Below are 18,654 nucleotides of genomic sequence, written 5' to 3' on the forward strand. Positions count from 1 at the left end.
TTAGTTTTACAGTCCTATGCCTTTTGATGCCATTATTCTTGCAATACATGTTAAACAAATCGTTGCAGAACTCTAGACCGTTATCGATCCTAAGAGTCTTAACTCTTTTGTTAGTTAAATTTTCTATTGAAATTTTTCATTCTTGAAATTTTGCAAAGGCATCAATATTATGTTTGAAAAGAAAAACCCATACTTTCCTAGAGTAGTCATCTACAATAGATAGAAAATAACTACTCCCCCCATGTGTAGCTGTATTTTCTGGACCCAATAAATCAGCATGTATATATTCTAAAATTTCTTTAGAATTATGTGTCCCAATTTTAAATTTAAGCCTATGATGCTTACCCAATATGCAATGCTCCAAAAAATCAACTTTACTTACTTTTTCTTTGCACTAAAGATTTTGTTCACTCATGATTTGCAAACCTTTCTCACTCATGTGCCCAAGCCTTCTATGCCATAAGATTGCCTTAGAATCTTCAAGATTTTATGTTGTTGTGTTGTGACAATGTTAAACTGGTTCTCCCTTTAAGTAGTGTAGACCTCCTTCCTTGTAGCCTTCCATTATGGTCATTGAACCTTTGCTTAGTTTCATGGTACCTGTCTCAATCTTAATCACAACACCAAGGTCATCTAGCATACTTATAGAAATTAAATTTCTTGCTAAGTTAGGCACAAATCTTACCCCTGTAAGAGTTCTTACAATACCATCATACATTTTAAAGCTTACATTATCTGAGCCTTCGATATGGCATGTTTGGTTGTTGCCTAAGATGACCTTCCCTCCTTTAGATTCCCTAAAATCAGAAAGTAAAGATCTATTATTATTTATGTGAAAACTGGATCCTGAATCTAAAATCCACACATCTCTGAATTTAATTGCAGTAATGTAAACTTCTCCACTCTCATAGCCATCACTTAGATTGGCTTCATGTTTCTTTCCCTTTTCCTTTGAGAAATGATTTTCTCCATTATTTAAGTCACCATCGCTACCATCTGTTTTTCCCGTGTTACTTTTCTTCCAAAAATAACAGTCTCTTCTGATATGCCCCGTTTTACCACAGTGATAGGAGCCTTTAGGATCTTTCTATCCTCTTGATGGAGACTTCCCATTTCCATGTCTTCCACCCTTAGAAGAATCTTTGCTGTTACTCCTTCCCTTATTGTTCCAAGGCTTCTTCTCATGAGGCCTTCCTCTACTCAATTTTAGCTCACCATTAGGGCTCCCCAACATGCCATTCTTCATCTCTAAGTCGATAGACTTTAGTGTAGAGATGACTTCATCTATGGTAATCGAAGTTCTTCTATACTTTATTGCTATCTTTACATCCTTACAGGATTCCGGTAATGAGTTCAGAATGATGATTGCTTGGTTTTCATCAGTCAAGGCTTCTCCTTCTCCCAAGTTAGCCAACTCTATATGCATCTTCTGAAATTCATCTAAGTTGTCTTCAAGACTTTTAGATCTATTCATCTTGTATCCAAAGATCCTTTCTTTTAGAAAGATCTTGTATATTAGTGACTTCTGTTGGAATTGCACTTCGAACTTCCTCCATATCTTTGATGGAGTTTCTTCTTTATCAACCAACCTAATGATTGCATCACTTGGGTTGAATATGATAATCCCAGTAGCTGTTTCAAGATACTCTTCTTACTGTATCTTAGTTGTTCCTTCAGGCCATTCAATGGGTTCTTCAAGGACCCTCAACAGCTTCTGTTGTGCCAGTAGAGATCTTATTTTTCTCATCCATATTCTGTAGTCACCTGATCCATCAAACTTATCAACATCAATTTTAAAACTACTCATATTGTATTTGTTAAAAATCAAATTTAATAAAGGTTTAGAATGTCCTCCAAATCTCCAATATCTAATTCCTCCTCTTGATTTCCATCCTTGTGTTCTTGAAGATCAAATTCTTCTTGTTCTTGATTTTCAATATCTTTCAACCTTGCCTTTTGAATGTATTATCTTGAATCTCTTTGCGGAAATAATTTGGCTCTGATACCACTGTTGGAAATTTGTTTTGACCAACACACTTAAAGAAGCAAAATTAATACCATGCAAATTGGTATTTTTCAAAATTTGTTATTTTATGCGTCCACAAAATAATTGGTATTATTAAATATAACACTTTTAACCTTTGTTTTAGCCCAATGTTAAAAGCCCAACAAGAACAATGTCAACAAGAGTCAAAAGACTGTTCTCAATAAAGAGGTTTGACCCACAAAAGCTTCAGCTCAAGAGAAGCTTTCTCTCTCCAATCAACACTTTGCACCCTTTGCTATTCTATCTCTTTGGTCAGAGAAAGAGTCAAACAATGACTCTTAATTCCCTCAATAAGAGAAGCAGCCCACCTAGATTAAACCCTAAGAAACTCAATATAAAAGGTATCTTTTCTAGCCCTAATATTCACTATCTACGGAAGCCACAATATTCCTTCACCAAAAATTCAAACTTTTTCAAATATCTTCTCTCTTTCTCTCAAACAGCACTAGCTAGGGTTCTAGGGTTCTAAATGTTTTTCTTTTCTCTTCTTCTTCTTTTCTTTACAGTAACAACTAGGGTTTTTTGGGATTCTAATTTCTTCACAGCCACACCTAACATTAGGATTTCTTTAAGCTCTCTTATTTTCTCTTTTAATGGCAGCAATAAAATTGGGTGTTCTAGGGTTATAGATTGTTTTACTTCTTTTCTTTTCTCTCTTCTACTGAATATAGGTCTAGGGTTCAAAGGGGTATTTTTATTTTGTTTTCTTCTTCTATATGGCAGTAACGAAAATTGTGTTGTAGGGTTTTCTAGGTTTTATTTTCTTACTCCTCTTTTGTTCTACCCGAAAAAATAAACCCAGAAAACCTAAGCTTCTACCCGAAACACTAAACCCAGAAAACTCTCTTCAATTTTCGGCCAAATCACTATACACCCGAAAATAGCAAGAACACACAATACACACACAAATACAAATATAAACAATATAGGGATTAAGATGAGAGATACAAACAGAAATGGTAAAGATGGAGATGCCAAATTTGATCTCGGAGTTTGCCCAAAACAACCGGCTACTTCTCCGTCAAGCCCTCAGCTTGATTCCATTAATCATCAAATAACAGGTTACACTCTTGATTTACAACTATATGTATTTCTCTATGTTTTTCTCTCTTTGGATACTAACAAAACTCTCTTTTCTTTTTACATAAACACTCAAGAGATTCTCTAGGAGGAGCTCATATGGAGGGGACAACTCTCAGCCAAAAGGCTCTCTTTTTTCTCTTTCTTATTTCTGTTGTTGTGCTCTACTGTATCTCTTTGGCTCTGTATATCTCTTTGTTATGAGAAAAATATTTCCTAGTGATATTTGTAACTGTTTCAGTTGTAACTGATTTAATGTTCTTTAGTCTTGATCTTTATTGTATTTGATGTAAGGGTATATTTGTCAATCCATGTGATTGGTGTTATTCAACGTAAGGATAAATAAGTGAATCAGTAACAAGACTATGTTTTTAGAATTAGGTTATGATGCTAAATCTAAACTTTTTTATTTCCATCACGATCTCCAAAACAATTAGAATAGAAAGAATGTGATAATGTAAGATCATAATAGCCTCTGGTGCAGGAAGATCTCTAAGTATGGAATATTCCAGCCCAACATGCAATGTGTTAGGTATACTTTACCGAACGATATAATTCCATGACTTGGGAAGGAACTGTCTCCACCCTTGGTTCAATTCCTTAATGAACTTTTTGTAGATTTCACCACCTATTCGCTCAAAATAGTGGTGATGTTAGATCTTGGGTTCCAGAGAACCACTACTCAATTCAAAATCACTCAAACAGCTGCCTGATGAGCTCTCAGAGGAGGAACTGGCTGAGCGATAGTCTTCATACAGAATACTTAGTAAATCCTCATCAATTTGGTTGTCACCTCCCAAGTAGTTGCACAGGTTCATCTGTGCAGAAAGGTAGAGAAAGGTGAACAACCAGAGATCATAAAATACACATGGATAAAACCACAAGCTAATTAGCCAAAAATTAAGGGTATTAACCGGACAGCCTGAAGATGGTGTATCATTAACCGATTAGCCTAGATTTGAGAGGCCAAGAATCGGCTAGTTTAAAATTGGTTCTACAAGAACCGGCCAGCTTAAAAGTGGTTCCATAAGAACCAAACAGAGTTTCTATATGGATCTAAACAACTGAACAGGGTCTCTAACAGACCCAAAGTACCAGGCAGGGTCCCTAATCGAATCAAATAGTCCTATTTATACATTTGAAGTTCAATTCTTTGTGATCTTCAAACCTCAAAGTTCAAAATGTCAAAACAAAGTGCAAGATTGAATCTTTTTCATAAAAATTCATGCATTCTACATCCTAAAGTTATTGCATGGATCACGGTGTATAAAGACTACTCTAAAGCATGAAAATTGAGAAGTTCAAAAGCTTGAAACTCAACAATGGCAGAACTAAAAAACTTGAAAAAGAAAGAAAAGATTTTTGAACTCACCTACTATGAAGACTTAGCGAGAGTAGCACTAATCTACTAGGCAATGGCAATCTTTTAGCAAACATCAATCGAGCTCGTCAAAGGATTCCTAGGTTGTGGGGGCTTTCGGTTTGAGAAGTTTAAAGTTACGTGAGTTCTAAGTTTCAAAGATACTTTGAGAGAGTTTTCTAAGTTCAAAGAAGTTGAAAGGTGAAAAATGAGAAGAAAAAGAGTGAGATACTTATATAGGTTCTGAAAATTAATTTTTCTCCCAAAAAATTTAATAGGGAGTTAATGCCACAAAAATAGGCATGGATGGGAAAGACAAAGCCAAGAGTTTAAACAAGGGAAAGTGTGAAGTCATTACACGATTTCCCACATTGATTGACAGAAAGTTGATAACTAATGATGAATCAATCGAAGAGACTGAAGGGTGACCATGCATAGTGTTGGGATTTTATGCCCAAAGTAAAATATATTTCAATATAATCAAGTTTACTAGTTAATAAAAGATTAAAATCATTTTATGTTGCATGGTTCACATAATTACTTTCATGATTATATGTTTAATATATAAATTCTATTAAATCCTAAATATATAGTTATTCATGATTATAGTGTTGTCTACATAGTAGAAAATAATCATGATTAAATGCTTCAAATTATTTATTTTCACGATTTATCAGTGCACTTTTATACTGACGTGATAATCAATGATGTGGTTTACTTACACCTGTATAAGTGGAATGTCTTTTCCAGGTCATTAGTAAAGTAAAGTAGTATTGCATGTATCAGCTATACATCAGACTGGACCGATATTGACAGTGGAAAAGATATTAAAGACTTACCTTTATGTCTTTTCTAAGTCAATCTCATTTAGTTGATCTTAGATCAATTAATCTTAATCCTAAGATGATTAAGTTCTAGCCTAATTGTAGTATATGAGTTCTTTGTCTTGTTCGTTACAGCTAATCAATAGGATCGGCCCAATACTTACATATTGGGAATTCAGTAGTTCAATTAAGTGAGAGCGTTAATCATAGATATAGAATCTATAACTTCTATTATAAGTGAAGCGATAGTTTTCTTAGAACTTGGCTTAACGCGATAAATGATAAAGTACTCATTTCAGTAATTATATTAGTTTATTGAAATATCATTTACAATTAGCTAAGTGTTTTAAGGATAAAATACACTGGATGGTAAAATGGTAAATTTATCGATACTCGATGTAAACCATCTATAGGGGATAATTGATTATTTATATTGTAACAATGGATAATTCATAATGTATCCATATTTGGTATATAGATCATTCTATGTAATCAAGAGTGCAATTCCAAATCTATAGTGGAGTCAGGAGGAATTAATAAGATAGGAAATTTACTTGGTCAATTTTGGATCTACTTATTAGGAGCTTGGTTACATAGGCCCATGGTCCCCACATTATCTGAGATAATATCATCTTCTACACTCAACTAATTGATTTAATAAGTCAACTATAATTCGAAAATAGACTATGTCTTATTTGAGAACTTACACAAAGTTTAGGCATTTTTGAGAAGAAAGGAGAAATAAGAGTTTATTTATTAATTGGTACACTTTGTGGGTCTAATTAATAAATATATTTAAATTGTATTTTATTTGATAATTATTTATATTGAAATAAAATTGGTATTTAAATAATTAGAAGAGATGAGCGGTAAAATAAGAAAAGACACATTGTTTCATTTAAATAGAATAAAGTGGCATAAACCTAACTCTAAAGCCCAATAAGAAATTCTGCACTAGAGTTAGACTTCAACCCAAATCTCTATTTTAAGCCCAATCTCATCTAATGTCGCTTCTTCCTATACTCTTGTTTTTTTGAATTCACCATAAAAACTCTCTCTCAAATTTGTTCCAAAGGTGATTTGAGTATCAGCCCACACTATTATTCAAGGTGATACTCAGACTTTTGTGGAAGACTGTGATGAACAAAATCAAAGGACGGGAAGATCCAGGTTCAGATCTTGAGAATACTCTGCTACAGACAGGAATCAAGGACTAGAGATTCTAAATAGAAGGAGTCATATTATTCTGCTGCCATCACTATAAGGATTTTTTAATCTCTTATGTATTTATTTATCGTTTTAGGAATTTCATATTTAGGATGTAAGATTATAGAATTATAATCTACATACATGTTAGTAAATCTAGATCCTAGTAAAATTAATTTTCAACACATAGGTGCATGGCAAAGGGCATCACAATACCAGGCAGAATGTAAAGTCCCTATCCAGACAAATGTTCAAACATGGACTTGGGGGGTAATTATTATCCCAATTTTTTCTCACATGACACGACACCAACACGTGGCCAAAAGTAGAAGACATGTGTTAGGTAAGTTAGCACTGACCAACTAGGGTAGTGTCGTACAACATGTGTAAGGCAAGCCAGTACTAACTGGCCAGGGTAGTGTCGTGTAGCCCCCTAACCTTCAAATATCTTAATGATAGACTCAAGATAAAGAAGAACATGGAGACTTAGAAGATGCTCATCTTCAAGGTTCTGAAACAAATTCATCCTGATATCAAAATCTCTAACGAAGACAAAGATACATAAGCATTAGCAAGACCCTGGTCGGACCTCTAACTTGTCGGCAAGGGTGACAACTCATATACCAGGCAGCCTAAATATAGCTGACCGACCAATACACATATTATGCTCTAACAGTTGTGTTTTTTCCATAAGCCTTCTAGAAGTTTCCAAATCGTCCAGAACACATCTACAACTTCAAAACGACTTGAACTGCCCACAAAAGTAGGAAAGCTTCGCCAAAATGTAACTGTCCTATTTTCTAGGGATATTTTCCATCTGTTATGTATTTTGAATAACAACTTGTGAAAAACCTAACACTGTATAAAAGGTCTTAACCCTACGTGAAAGGGGCCTGAATTTATTTATTCTACACATGCACTTAAGAGCTCAAAAGCACTAAGACATTAAACTCTCTCTTTCCTTCTCATCACTTTGCAAGTCTCTAACACACAATCTCATCATTATAATACTGTAGAGAGCCATAGCTAGAAATTACAAGATTTCAGCCTGTACTTTACATGGTATTATCTAAAGAGTGAATACAGCAAAAATGGAGTAGGTCATTACTTGATCAAATGGGTCAAATCTCTATAAATTATTGTGTCTTTTATATTTATTATCTTTCCACATGTAACAGTCATAAACAAAATTGAATCCTAGTCAGACTCCATGTCAGTTGGCTAAATTCATAGTCAACATTTACAAAACATAAAATTTTAAATTATATTTACATTATTAGAAAACTTCATAAAGTGCGGGTATGTTTCCTAGTAAACTAGTAAAAAAAAAGGGATGCATCAGTGTGACTATTTTTAGCATGTAGTCTCCAATAATATTTTAGTCTTCCAAAAATATTTTAATAATATTTAATGAGTAAAGTAATATTCATATTTTTGTGGGATAAATAAATATAGTATATTATTTTAAATAAGGAATTATTTCTAAAAAAAATACAAAAATAATAAAAAAAATATTACAAAAATACGGTCGTATAGAATTTTAAATATTTTTACGATTTTTAATTTTTTTTATATATATAATTTTTTTTTTTTTTATGTTTTTGTATGTTGTACTCTTGTTAATTTATTATTGATTTTTTTATATTATTTTTTGTTATGTTATTTAGCTGTTATTTTAATATTGTTTTCTTATTATTTTTATGTATTTTTTTTTTACTAATATTTTGATATTATTTTTATAAATACGGTAAAAAAATACATCTATTAAAAAAAAAGTAAATCTCCCAATGTAGCTTTTGGAAGAAGAGCTTTTAAGCACACAAGTCTGGGCGTGGGCGGGCCATAGTATTGAAGTAAAAGCTATTAATGGCATTGTTTTTCACTCTCACATCTCACTGACTCACTGTCTCTCACCTTCACTAAACAATGTCATTCCTTCTATATGATGTTTCCTTTTGCCGTTGGTATCCGTTTATTTCATTCTTCATTCATTCCAACACCCATGCATTTTTCACACCCTCAACTACTCACTCACCCTTTCCACCACACACATAATCCTTTTCCTTTTATATTTTCTTCTCTTTTAAATGTTTCACTATTACTATAACTTCAAGAGAACAAAACTAAACACCCAAAAGATTAAAAATAAAAAAAGCGTTCCATTTGGGAGAAAATGTAATCTCTCACAGCGTTTATAAATAAAATTTGGAATTTTCCCTCAAAAAAATCTTTGGAATTGTAGACTCCATTTTAGACCATCTCTACCATCCGCTCGCGCTCCCTTTGCTATCTGAGCTTTAATTCCCAGTGGTAAGCTACTTACATTCACCATGTTTTTTGGTTTATCTTTTTCAGTGCATTTATTTTATTGCTGTAATAATTTTCTTCTATTTCTTTCCAGTGTTAAACATTTGGGTGTCCTTAAAGTTGAAACTTGGGTTTCCTTTTGATTTGAGTTTTGTGCTTTCTACTCCTATAAAGTTGAATTCTAAAGTTAATGGTACGAATGTAAAAAGTAATCGGTTCTTGTGTACCTGTCACCCTCAAATTGCCTTTTCTAATTATTCAATTTCTGATAAAATGTTATCTTTGATTTTGTTTAATTTTTATTGTTATTTTTTTTTTTAATTTTTGGATGTACTGTTAGATAGCGTAACTGCTTTAGCCAAAACGATCCCTATTTTTTGTGTTCATGGTTGTGTTACATTAATTCCAACCAATTTGGGAAAGTATTGAGAACACCATAAAGTCTAGCCCTGACAATTTAAACTTTTTGGAAAACAGTCTTTTATTCTTCAAAAGGAGCATTGAAACTAAAAACCTTTTTTTTGCATAATTAAGTAATATTGGTACTTGAACATTGACTTTGTTTGTGGCTCTTTTCTCAGTAATGAAGTATAGGTTGGGGGTTTTAATAGGAGACAGCCCTGTGGATTTTGGTTTTTTAAGGTGTGGTTATTAATGGAGTCTCTGTCTCTTATCTTTCTTACTTTACTTTATACAGATTGGAGAGTACCAATTGTTGCAGCCATTTGGTAGAGTTGAATATATTTGAAAACTCAATAATGTTGAAGCAATCACCTAGCAAAAATCATAGGTCAAAAGGGTTCAAGGTAAAACTACATATTCTTCAAGTATGTTTGTTGCTTGCCATTTGCTTCTGGTTGCTTTATCAAGTAAAGCACTCACATGATAAGAACAAGGCATATGTAGATAGCTCCTCAATGATATCAGCTAAGATGCATAATGGGGTTGAACTCATAAAGCTTGGGAGGCGGGACCTCCATCCCGAAGTTGACACTCAAAATGAGGTTGAAAAGGAAGAGGAGAATGATTTGAAGGACAATTTAGAAGAAATTAAGCTCGAAGAAGAAAACGATAATGAAGAAGGTAGGAGTGAAGATGATGAAATAGATGGGCATGATCAAGAGAGAGTGGAAGAGGAAGAACCAGAGGAAGTGGAAGATTTGATTGATGAAGATGATAGAGAGAGGGAGGAGGGAATTGATGAGCAAGAGATCGAAGACAAGAGAATTGAGTTTGAGGATGCAAAATTATTGGAGGATCAAACAGAAGAAGAAGGTAAAAGTAATGGCCAGGAGGCAAGAGATGAACATTATAAAGATGATGATGCTTCTAGTGCTGTGATGCAGAACATACAAAGTACTAGCAGGAGCTTGAGTAAAGTCAATGAAGAGAGGGTTGGGAGTGTGGATAGGAATGAAGTAGAAAGCAAAATTGAAACATACCATACTCAAGATTTCGTTGTTGGTGTTAAACATTCAAGTAACAAAGTGCATCCTAGTTTGACAGCTAAAGCTTTTGCTTTTAAGGATGATGGGGAAGGTAGTGAGATAGATTCAAGCCATTCAGACAATACTATGCATTCAACTTCGTTATTAAAGGAAAAGTCAAATAAGTAGGCTGTTAGTGAAGGTAGTTTGAAGTTAGTTAATTCGGTTATAAGTTAGTTATTGAGCTGTGCGTTTAGGCAAAAGTTGCTACTCTTTAACTGAATTCTGTTATTGTACATTGCTTGTTCTTCATATATATAAGATCATAGAGCTCGTGATTTCAACACAGCTCATTTCATCAAACTCAAGTTAGGTGAAACTAAATGGTAAATTGTTGTTGTTTGTAAAAATAAAAAAATGAGTGTGTTTTTTGGCCAAACAAAGATGAAATTGTTATATTACTATGAGTCATGCCTCTTTGATGTTTAACTACTCAAGAACTCTCTTTATTCTTATCCCTTATTCATAATTTTGAGTTTGTATAGATTGCAGCAAAAAGAATAATTTGCATTACAAAAATGTCATTAAAATATGGAGTTCGTTGCTTATAAGCATCAACCTAATTAGAACTCTCATTAGCCAGTTTGAATCCAATAAATTAATTGGATATATATACAAGCTGTGTTATTATTTGTCTAATTATTAGGTTGATCAGTACTAAGGGTTATAAATAGAGTTAAAGAATTACCTGATAATTCTATTACTGGTGAGTCTTCACAACAGTTAGTTATGACAGACATTAATAGTCTTCAGCACTAATCCGAATGAAGTCATTTCATTAGTCGAAATAGGAGCCAACTTCACACATCAATCAATCTTTTGAGTCAATTGTATTGGACATTGGAGAATATTGTCTCACATGAATTAAATGTGAAAGTGTTGAGCCATATATAAGAACATGGGCTACTCCACTCATTGCCAATTGGTTTTGAGATGGAACCCCATGATTCTCAACAACAATATACATGTTAACCTCCCTCTTTAGCCATTTTTCAATAATTAACAAAAAAAAAAAAAACTATATTTCATCATAGAAGAGTATGCCTCTTCGGCTTCAACATAAATATGCCTCTGGTTCAGTTTCTAGCGCTTATAATCATCTATTTTATAGATTTCTTGGTTAAAGAGCTGCTGTAGTGAAATTGAATGAAAAGGGTGTCGCAGCAGAGGTGTTCTTGGAAGAAGAAGCCATCGACAAACATTCATCATCGTCGGCCGAGATTTTGGTTCAGAACACAGACATGCTAAGGCTATTGTAGCTACCAAGACAATGTTGGAGGCAAGAATGTGATTACCATTTGGGGGTGATAGACGTGAATCTAAAACATCTTTTATCATAATGATGGGAGTATTAGAAGACAATAATGTTCTTGAAAGTATCAAAGAAATAATCTCTGTTGGATGTCTTCCCATGATTGTTTCTAACGCCACCACTCCAAAACTATATACATCACCCTTTTCACTCAGAGTCGTGGTGTAGGCATATTCTGAACCAGGAAAAAAATATGTTAATGGTCAAGATTAAAGTAAATGGTATTAATTAATGAACAATACAATAAAAATAGTAAAGAAACTTAATCACAAGAGATATATATGGCAAAAGAAATTATAGTATTAAAGGAAAAATAAGAAACAAAACAAAAATGAATACGTAAATTATATAATTTTTAGATCATATAATTATTATCACACATTTTGGACTGTATTTTTTTTGATAAGCAGGCATTTTAGACTCATAAAAAAATCTTATTATTTACATAATTACATTATTGTTATAAAATATTATATTTAGATGTCCAAAACACCAACTCAAATATATCAATTAATTCTTGATTGTATTTACCATTACTATATTAATTTAGTTACTTAATTTTCTTTTCATATTTTATAAAAATAAGAGTTCACCCCATTAAAATAATTTAATTAAAAATTCTTTTACTTTTTTTTTTTTCTTTCTTCATCTTGTTTTTCTTTTTTCTTCTCAAATTTATATTATTCATAATGATTTTAATTCAATTATAGGGTTGTGACTTTTTTTTTCTTTCACAAATGGTGTTGTGACTTTTTGTTCTTTCTAAACAAAAAAAAAAATTATTTTTTTCATTTATTGGAAAAATATTATGTAAAATACGTTAGTTAATATAATTCTAATGAAAACACAATTTTACACAATATTTACACTAATTTTATACCATTTTATCATAAAAATCTAATGATCAACAATAGAGTAAAATATTAATAATTAATTGAAAATGATATCAAAATATAAAAAATCTTAATGGACAAAGATATATTTATATAGCAAAAAAAATATAGTATCAAAGGGGAAAAAAAGGCAAAGCAAAAAATGTACGCGCATAATTATGTTTGAATACTCTAACTTTATTATTTATATTTTATAATTATATTATGGTGTTGTGCTTAAGTAAAATATAGTTGGGCAATGCATAATCTAATGAGTTAGATATCAAGTTTAACTAAATAAAACTATAATTGTTTTAGGGCATTATATTTACGGTTTTAAATTTATGTATTGCAATCTTATTATGTAAAGCATAACAAGGCCAACGTATACATATATATTGAGTGAAATATTTACCTGGTGCAACATAGCCAAAGGTGCCAGCAAGTACTGTTTGATTAGAAGAATTAGGATTTAAGAGTCTAGCAATGCCAAAGTCAGAGACAGAAGCCTTCATTTCTTGGTCCAATAGAATGTTGCTGGTGGTTATATCTCTATGAACAATTGGTGGACTACAATCATGGTGGATGTATGATAAGGCATGTGCTATGCCTTCAATTATGCTTATTCTCTTGCTCCAATCCAATTGCATAGTTCTGCTATCATCTCTCAGAAGATTAAACAAACTCCCTCTCTTCACATATTCATAGACCAGAAACATGCATGGTTTGTGGTAACAAAAACCATGAAGCTTCACTATGTTTCTATGTCTTATTTTAGATAACAGTTTCACTTCATTCTTGAAACTCTTTACAAATTCAGGTTCCTCTGCTTCAAAACTATGAAGTTTTTTCAAGGCCACTATTCTGCCATTGGGTAGTCTTGCTTTGTAAACACTCCCAAACTTACCACTTCCAATGCAGTATTTGTTATCAAAACTCTCTGTTGCTTTAATGACATCCTTGAATGCAATTCTTCCATCATAATTCCATATATTGAATAAATCTCCATGCTTTTCTTTTCTTGAATCCGCAATAATGTTAGCTTCCCAAATTTTGAAAACCAGATATCCAATTAAAACTATACCAAACAAACTGATTACTGGAATAAAAATCTCCATGTTGAGTGTAATAATTTCGGTCTTGCTTTTGGTAGATGTAGAGTTAGAGAGTGATGATGCATCAGTGGAAGGGACACTCATTTTATCAGTGAGTAAATTTCTATTTCTAAAAAATTCATGAGGTGGAGAATAAAAACGAAAGTTATTTTGAATTTGATTAGGAATTGTTCCTGTCAATTCATCGTGGCTAAGATTTAACAACCTTAAGTTTGACATACTCCCTAGTTGAGAAGGTATTTTGCCATGGAATAAGTTACCACTCAAGTCCAAAACCTTAAGTCTTGACAGTGTTCCAATTTCAAGAGGCACCTCACCAGAAAGCTGGTTAGAGGACAGGTTAAGATACTCTAGTTGGGTTAACTGATTAAGCTCACTAAATAAGCAACCATAAATCATGTTACTTGACAAGTCTAGAGATATCAAATTGGTTAGATGGCTTATAAATGAAGGAATTTCCCCAGTAATATTATTATCACCAAGGAACAAATGTTCTAGTTTGCTCAAATTTCTCAGTTCTAAAGGAATAGAGCCACTTATTTGGTTCGATCCAAGGGACAGAGATTTCAAATTGGTTAAAAGGCCAATGTTTGAAGGTATTGATCCCCTTAGTTTGTTGTCACTAAGATTCAATTGCTCCAAACTTTTCAAATATCCAATTTCTACAGGTATAGAGCCACTAATAAGATTAGAATCAAGTGAAAGAGAGACCAAATTGGTCAAATGAACAAGACTACAAGGAATAGAACTAACAATCTTGTTTCTACCCAAGTTTAAGGTCTCCAACTTTTTCAAGCTCCAAATCCCCTCAGGAATTGAACCATTGATTTCATTGAACGAAAGGTCAAGATAAGTTAGTTTATGAAGAGTACTTATCTGATCAGATGGTATATTGTCAATGAGTCCATGTCCAACGAGTTGAAGACGAACAAGATTTGGGAAGGCAGAGAAGTTAAACTTCACAAACTTGTCCCGTAACTGAAACTTAGGAGGCATTGATATTTCCATGATGCTACCATAACCGTTGCAAGTAATGCCAAGCCACTCACAGTGATCCGGCGGCACGTAGCCAGGATAACCACTCCACCACCCACTCTGAAGTAGAGAATGAGCTTCTTCGTCCAGTGACAACAAGAGTTGGGTTGATGATGTCATTGAGAAAGACATGAACAAGAACAAGAACATGAGAAGAAATAAAAGGAAGGGCGTCATCTTAATTTGGTTGGCAATTCAAAAGTAGAGGACTACAAATAACAGAACACACATTATATGTCTCAAAGTTCAGTTAAGATGTTTGCATAAGAAAACAGATATTGGAATTTCCCGCGTTGACCCATCTCTTCCGTTTAAGACTTTGGAAACAGATATTTCGTTTGACATTGACTACCCTCTAGTCTACGCTACTTCCACGTTATACCAGAGATAAAGCAGATTTGAATAGTCAAATAAGAGCAATAACTCATTACATACAACTATAGAAGTATGGGATAATTGACTTTAAGAGCTACAATTGTAGATTTAACAAACTCCTAATCAACTAACAGAATGACTAACTAGAAGGAAGGAAACCATTAGTACCTTTTCTCTGTTTCTTTACAATATCGATTGAACAAGTAATAATTTTATTACAGTAATTGAAATTTCTCATATTGCAATTAATGATTACGTACACGTATGTGTGGTCCGTGTGGAGAATTTATATGAACAAAGAAAAGGTATCAATACATACAAAGAAATCAATATGGTGAAGGAGTAAAGGATATGATGGCATTGAGGTCGGCAAGGCACTCAGTAGGAAGTCCAAGGAACGAGTTCATGAGGAAATCATCAATAGGATCAACGGTAGCCACTCCCACCAATCTGCACTTTCCATCTTTGTCCAACCTTTCTCCTCTTCCTCTTCTCATTTTCCCAACTAATGACTCCTCACTTGTTAACACCGTCTCCACTATCAGTGCTGGCGCTTTGTACAAACTCCCTATTGTAAACCAAAACTTGGCTTTGAATTCAAGATCAACCTATGTATAACAGGATTTATAGTGAGAAAGTAGTTATAATTATAATAATAACGGTCTATCTATGTATACATTATACGTGCCTGGCCAGAGTTTGGATTGATAGTCCCTTTAAAGTGTTGTGGGTCGATACTGATCTTCAAAAATGGTGGCAGTGGTAAACCCAAGAACTTAGTGGTTGAACTCGTCAATGGTGGAATATACAGTGTCTTAAGGTCAAAAGAAACCAAAAGTTCATCATCATCAGAGGTGGTTTCTTCAGCCTTTCTCGAAGCAGACCCAGTTCCTTTCCCACCTTCAGCATTGTAACCAAAATCAGGATATTTAGCAATTCCAAGCTTACAAGCTCCCAAAGTCTTGAAATTGACAGTGTAATGGTTAGTTTTTATCTCTTGAGTTTGCTGGATTTGACTGTTGGGAGAGGATGAGAAAGTTATGATTTTTCTGGGGCAAAGATTTGCTCTTTTTGTTGAGACTTTGAAAAGTGCTAGAGAGCTAATTGAATGGTTTACCTTGCACCCCATTTGAAGAGATTAGAGTAATAGGATTTCGTGACTCTTAGATAGAATTCTGAAGAAGAAGTTGTCGGGAAATTGTATCTTGAAATTAAGCATAACAGGCTATACTTGCGCACAACAATGCCAAAATTATGTGTGGCTGGCAAAACTCATAAACCTTATCCTTACAGTTTAGACTACTCTTTATGTACGGACTTACATATGCTACAAAAACATTTCATATGTGAAGAAGCTTTTATGTAACGAAAATGAGAAGCAGCCTATTATAACGTTTTCAATTTTGTTCACTACCCTTTTGAACTAATTTTTTCATGAACAAATTTTATTCACTACTTTGTTCTCACTAAATTACAATAAACTAGAGTAAGTAGTACTCCATATAGGCATATACTATTTATTGATATGATATATAGACCAAGTTAGTGTAATTTGATAGAAGAAATTAATAAATGTTGGAACATTTGTGAATTATTACTAAAAAATTGGAAAGGATTTTTGAAGTCCTTGGAGGACTAGTCTCATATTTCTTTGGAAATAAGTGTATATATAGTGTAGATATGAGTAATTAGATTGGGCCTCAAGGGTTACCCACTTTTGTGAAAGAGAGATGAGTCACACAAAGGCTCATCAAACACGCGCGCATTGCCGTTCAAGTAAGGCTGGCCTGAGATATAGTGGGTCATAAAGAAAAAAAAATTGAGCCCTTATTTAAAAAAAAATGTAATATTTTTAAAAATTAGTAAAAAAATATAAATTTTAAAAAGGATTTTTTTTTGTGGGCCATTAGGCTAGGTGGGCCCTAGACACAGGCCTAACCCGCCTATGCTTAGGGTCGGGCCTGCGTTCGAGTCGAGCTGGTGTGGTGTGCATGTTATTTTTTGGAGAAAATGTATTTATTAAATTATTATTTTATTTAATTAATTAAAATAATTTTAAACATGTTTAATTATTTAGTAAACAAAGGCATTTTTTCGTCCTGATTTTTCAGCATTGTTCTCATGATTCTACGTTAATCAGAAACGTCTTTCTTCTCGTTACTACCTTATGTGCATTCCCTATATAATGAATCAGAATCAGTGAGAGAAATAAATATTTTTCTCATTGAAAAAATTATATGCAGTTTTATACGATTAGAAAATTTGTTCATTAAATTATTATTTTTATTTAATAATTAAAATATTTTATAAACATGTCAAGCTTTATTAAATCAAATCTCCCAAAATAATGGAAGCATAACAAGTGGGTAAAGAATTTCCACTAAGAATACGATCAACCTCAAAGAGAGAAGCCCGCGCCAAAGCATGCGCAAGACCATTAGCAGACCGTTTAACAAACTTACAATCAACATCAAATAAAGAGGTTAACAACCCTCTACAATCTTGTAAAACAAAACCATAAGGAGAATCTAAAGTTTTAGCATTCTTAATATCATTTATAAGCGTAAGACAATTAGATTCGATAATGGCATGATGCCAATATTTCCTCTTGATCCAACTAAGAGCCTCCTTCAAACCCATTGCCTCCACAAGTAAAGGACTCCAAGTTCCAATTTTTCGAATTTGGACAGCTTCAATTACATAACCGGAAGAATTCCTAGCCACCAATCCATAACCGAAACATTCCTCATTTAAAAAAATGGCACCATCAACATTAACATTGATATAAGGATCATTTGGTTTAGTCCAATGCTCAATAAATCTCCCTTGTTGACCGTGGCCAGAAGGAGATATAAAGGACTGCTTTTAAGCATTATTCCAAGAAACAAAGTCAAGAGATGCTGTAGATACCACTTCCTCAACTGAAGATTGCTTAGAGTTCCAAACGGAGTTGTTGCGATTATTCCAGATTGACCAACATAACATTGCAGCTCCAATTTGTTCCTCTTTTTTCCATAATTTTAACCCATCATCAAACCATCCCGCAAAGCTTGTTGCAGCCGATGCAATTCGAGAAATAGCAGCAGTCCTCCAACAGTTATATGAGAACGGGCACTCAACAAGAATGTGCAAAATGGTCTCGGTTTCACCATGGCAGATTGGACACTTGACTTCAATCGGCACTTTTCTTAATGATAATTGGAAACAAGTTGGAAGGCAGTTCGTACACGCACGCCAGAGGAAATTTTTGACCTTCGGAGGGACTTTGAGTTGCCAAAGGCACCGCCAAAAACCAGAATTATCAGGCTGTCCATTCACCGGTTTGCTATCTTGAATCAGCTGGCATGCACTTCGGACAGAGAACAGCCCCGTGTACTCTTTATACCAGTACCATTTATCCTCCATAGATGTTTGACTAAGGGGGATAGCTATGACAAGCTTGTAATCCCTTTCCGTAAGAACATCACGAAGAACTTCTTCATCCCATTCATTGATAGTAGTTATGACAAGTGCAGAAACTTTTTGATTGACCAAGGCTGGATGAGATGAAATAATAAAGGGATGTTGATCATCATTCAACCAGGGTTCATTCAAGATGTTAGTAAACTGACCCGAGCCAATACACCTTCGAATA

At 33.5% G+C, this 18,654-nt stretch overlaps 3 protein-coding genes across 4 annotated transcripts; 1 reads left to right on the forward strand and 2 right to left on the reverse strand.

Moving 5' to 3' along the window:
* Positions 1-8,350: 8,350 nt before the first annotated feature.
* On the forward strand, positions 8,351-10,614 carry LOC115715735 (uncharacterized). 2 transcript variants are annotated; one of them, XM_061115463.1, is made up of 3 exons: positions 8,423-8,827; positions 9,522-9,630; positions 9,731-10,614. In XM_061115463.1, the coding sequence occupies exon 3, from the start codon at positions 9,742-9,744 to the stop codon at positions 10,438-10,440; it is 699 nt and encodes a 232-aa protein (XP_060971446.1). In that variant the 5' UTR covers positions 8,423-8,827; positions 9,522-9,630; positions 9,731-9,741; the 3' UTR covers positions 10,441-10,614. The 2 variants fall into 2 exon arrangements, with proteins under 2 accessions (XP_030500262.2, XP_060971446.1); XM_030644402.2 differs by having other exon boundaries at positions 8,351-8,827; positions 9,522-10,614.
* LOC115717003 (MDIS1-interacting receptor like kinase 2-like) lies at positions 9,699-14,938 on the reverse strand. Its single transcript, XM_061115462.1, has 2 exons — positions 12,911-14,938; positions 9,699-11,798 (listed from the first exon to the last, which is right to left on the reverse strand). Exons 1-2 carry the CDS (start codon positions 14,820-14,822, stop codon positions 11,395-11,397), a joined length of 2,316 nt encoding a protein of 771 aa, XP_060971445.1. The 5' UTR covers positions 14,823-14,938; the 3' UTR covers positions 9,699-11,394.
* Positions 14,939-15,093: 155 nt separating this feature from the next.
* Positions 15,094-16,378, reverse strand: LOC115717004 (uncharacterized). The gene is made up of 2 exons (XM_030645928.2): positions 15,709-16,378; positions 15,094-15,628 (listed from the first exon to the last, which is right to left on the reverse strand). The coding sequence occupies exons 1-2, from the start codon at positions 16,147-16,149 to the stop codon at positions 15,347-15,349; spliced, it is 723 nt and encodes a 240-aa protein (XP_030501788.2). The 5' UTR covers positions 16,150-16,378; the 3' UTR covers positions 15,094-15,346.
* Between the last annotated feature and the right edge of the window lie 2,276 nt (positions 16,379-18,654).

Source organism: Cannabis sativa, chromosome 5 (genome assembly GCF_029168945.1).
Source record: "Cannabis sativa cultivar Pink pepper isolate KNU-18-1 chromosome 5, ASM2916894v1, whole genome shotgun sequence".
NCBI classification, from domain to species: domain Eukaryota; kingdom Viridiplantae; phylum Streptophyta; class Magnoliopsida; order Rosales; family Cannabaceae; genus Cannabis; species Cannabis sativa.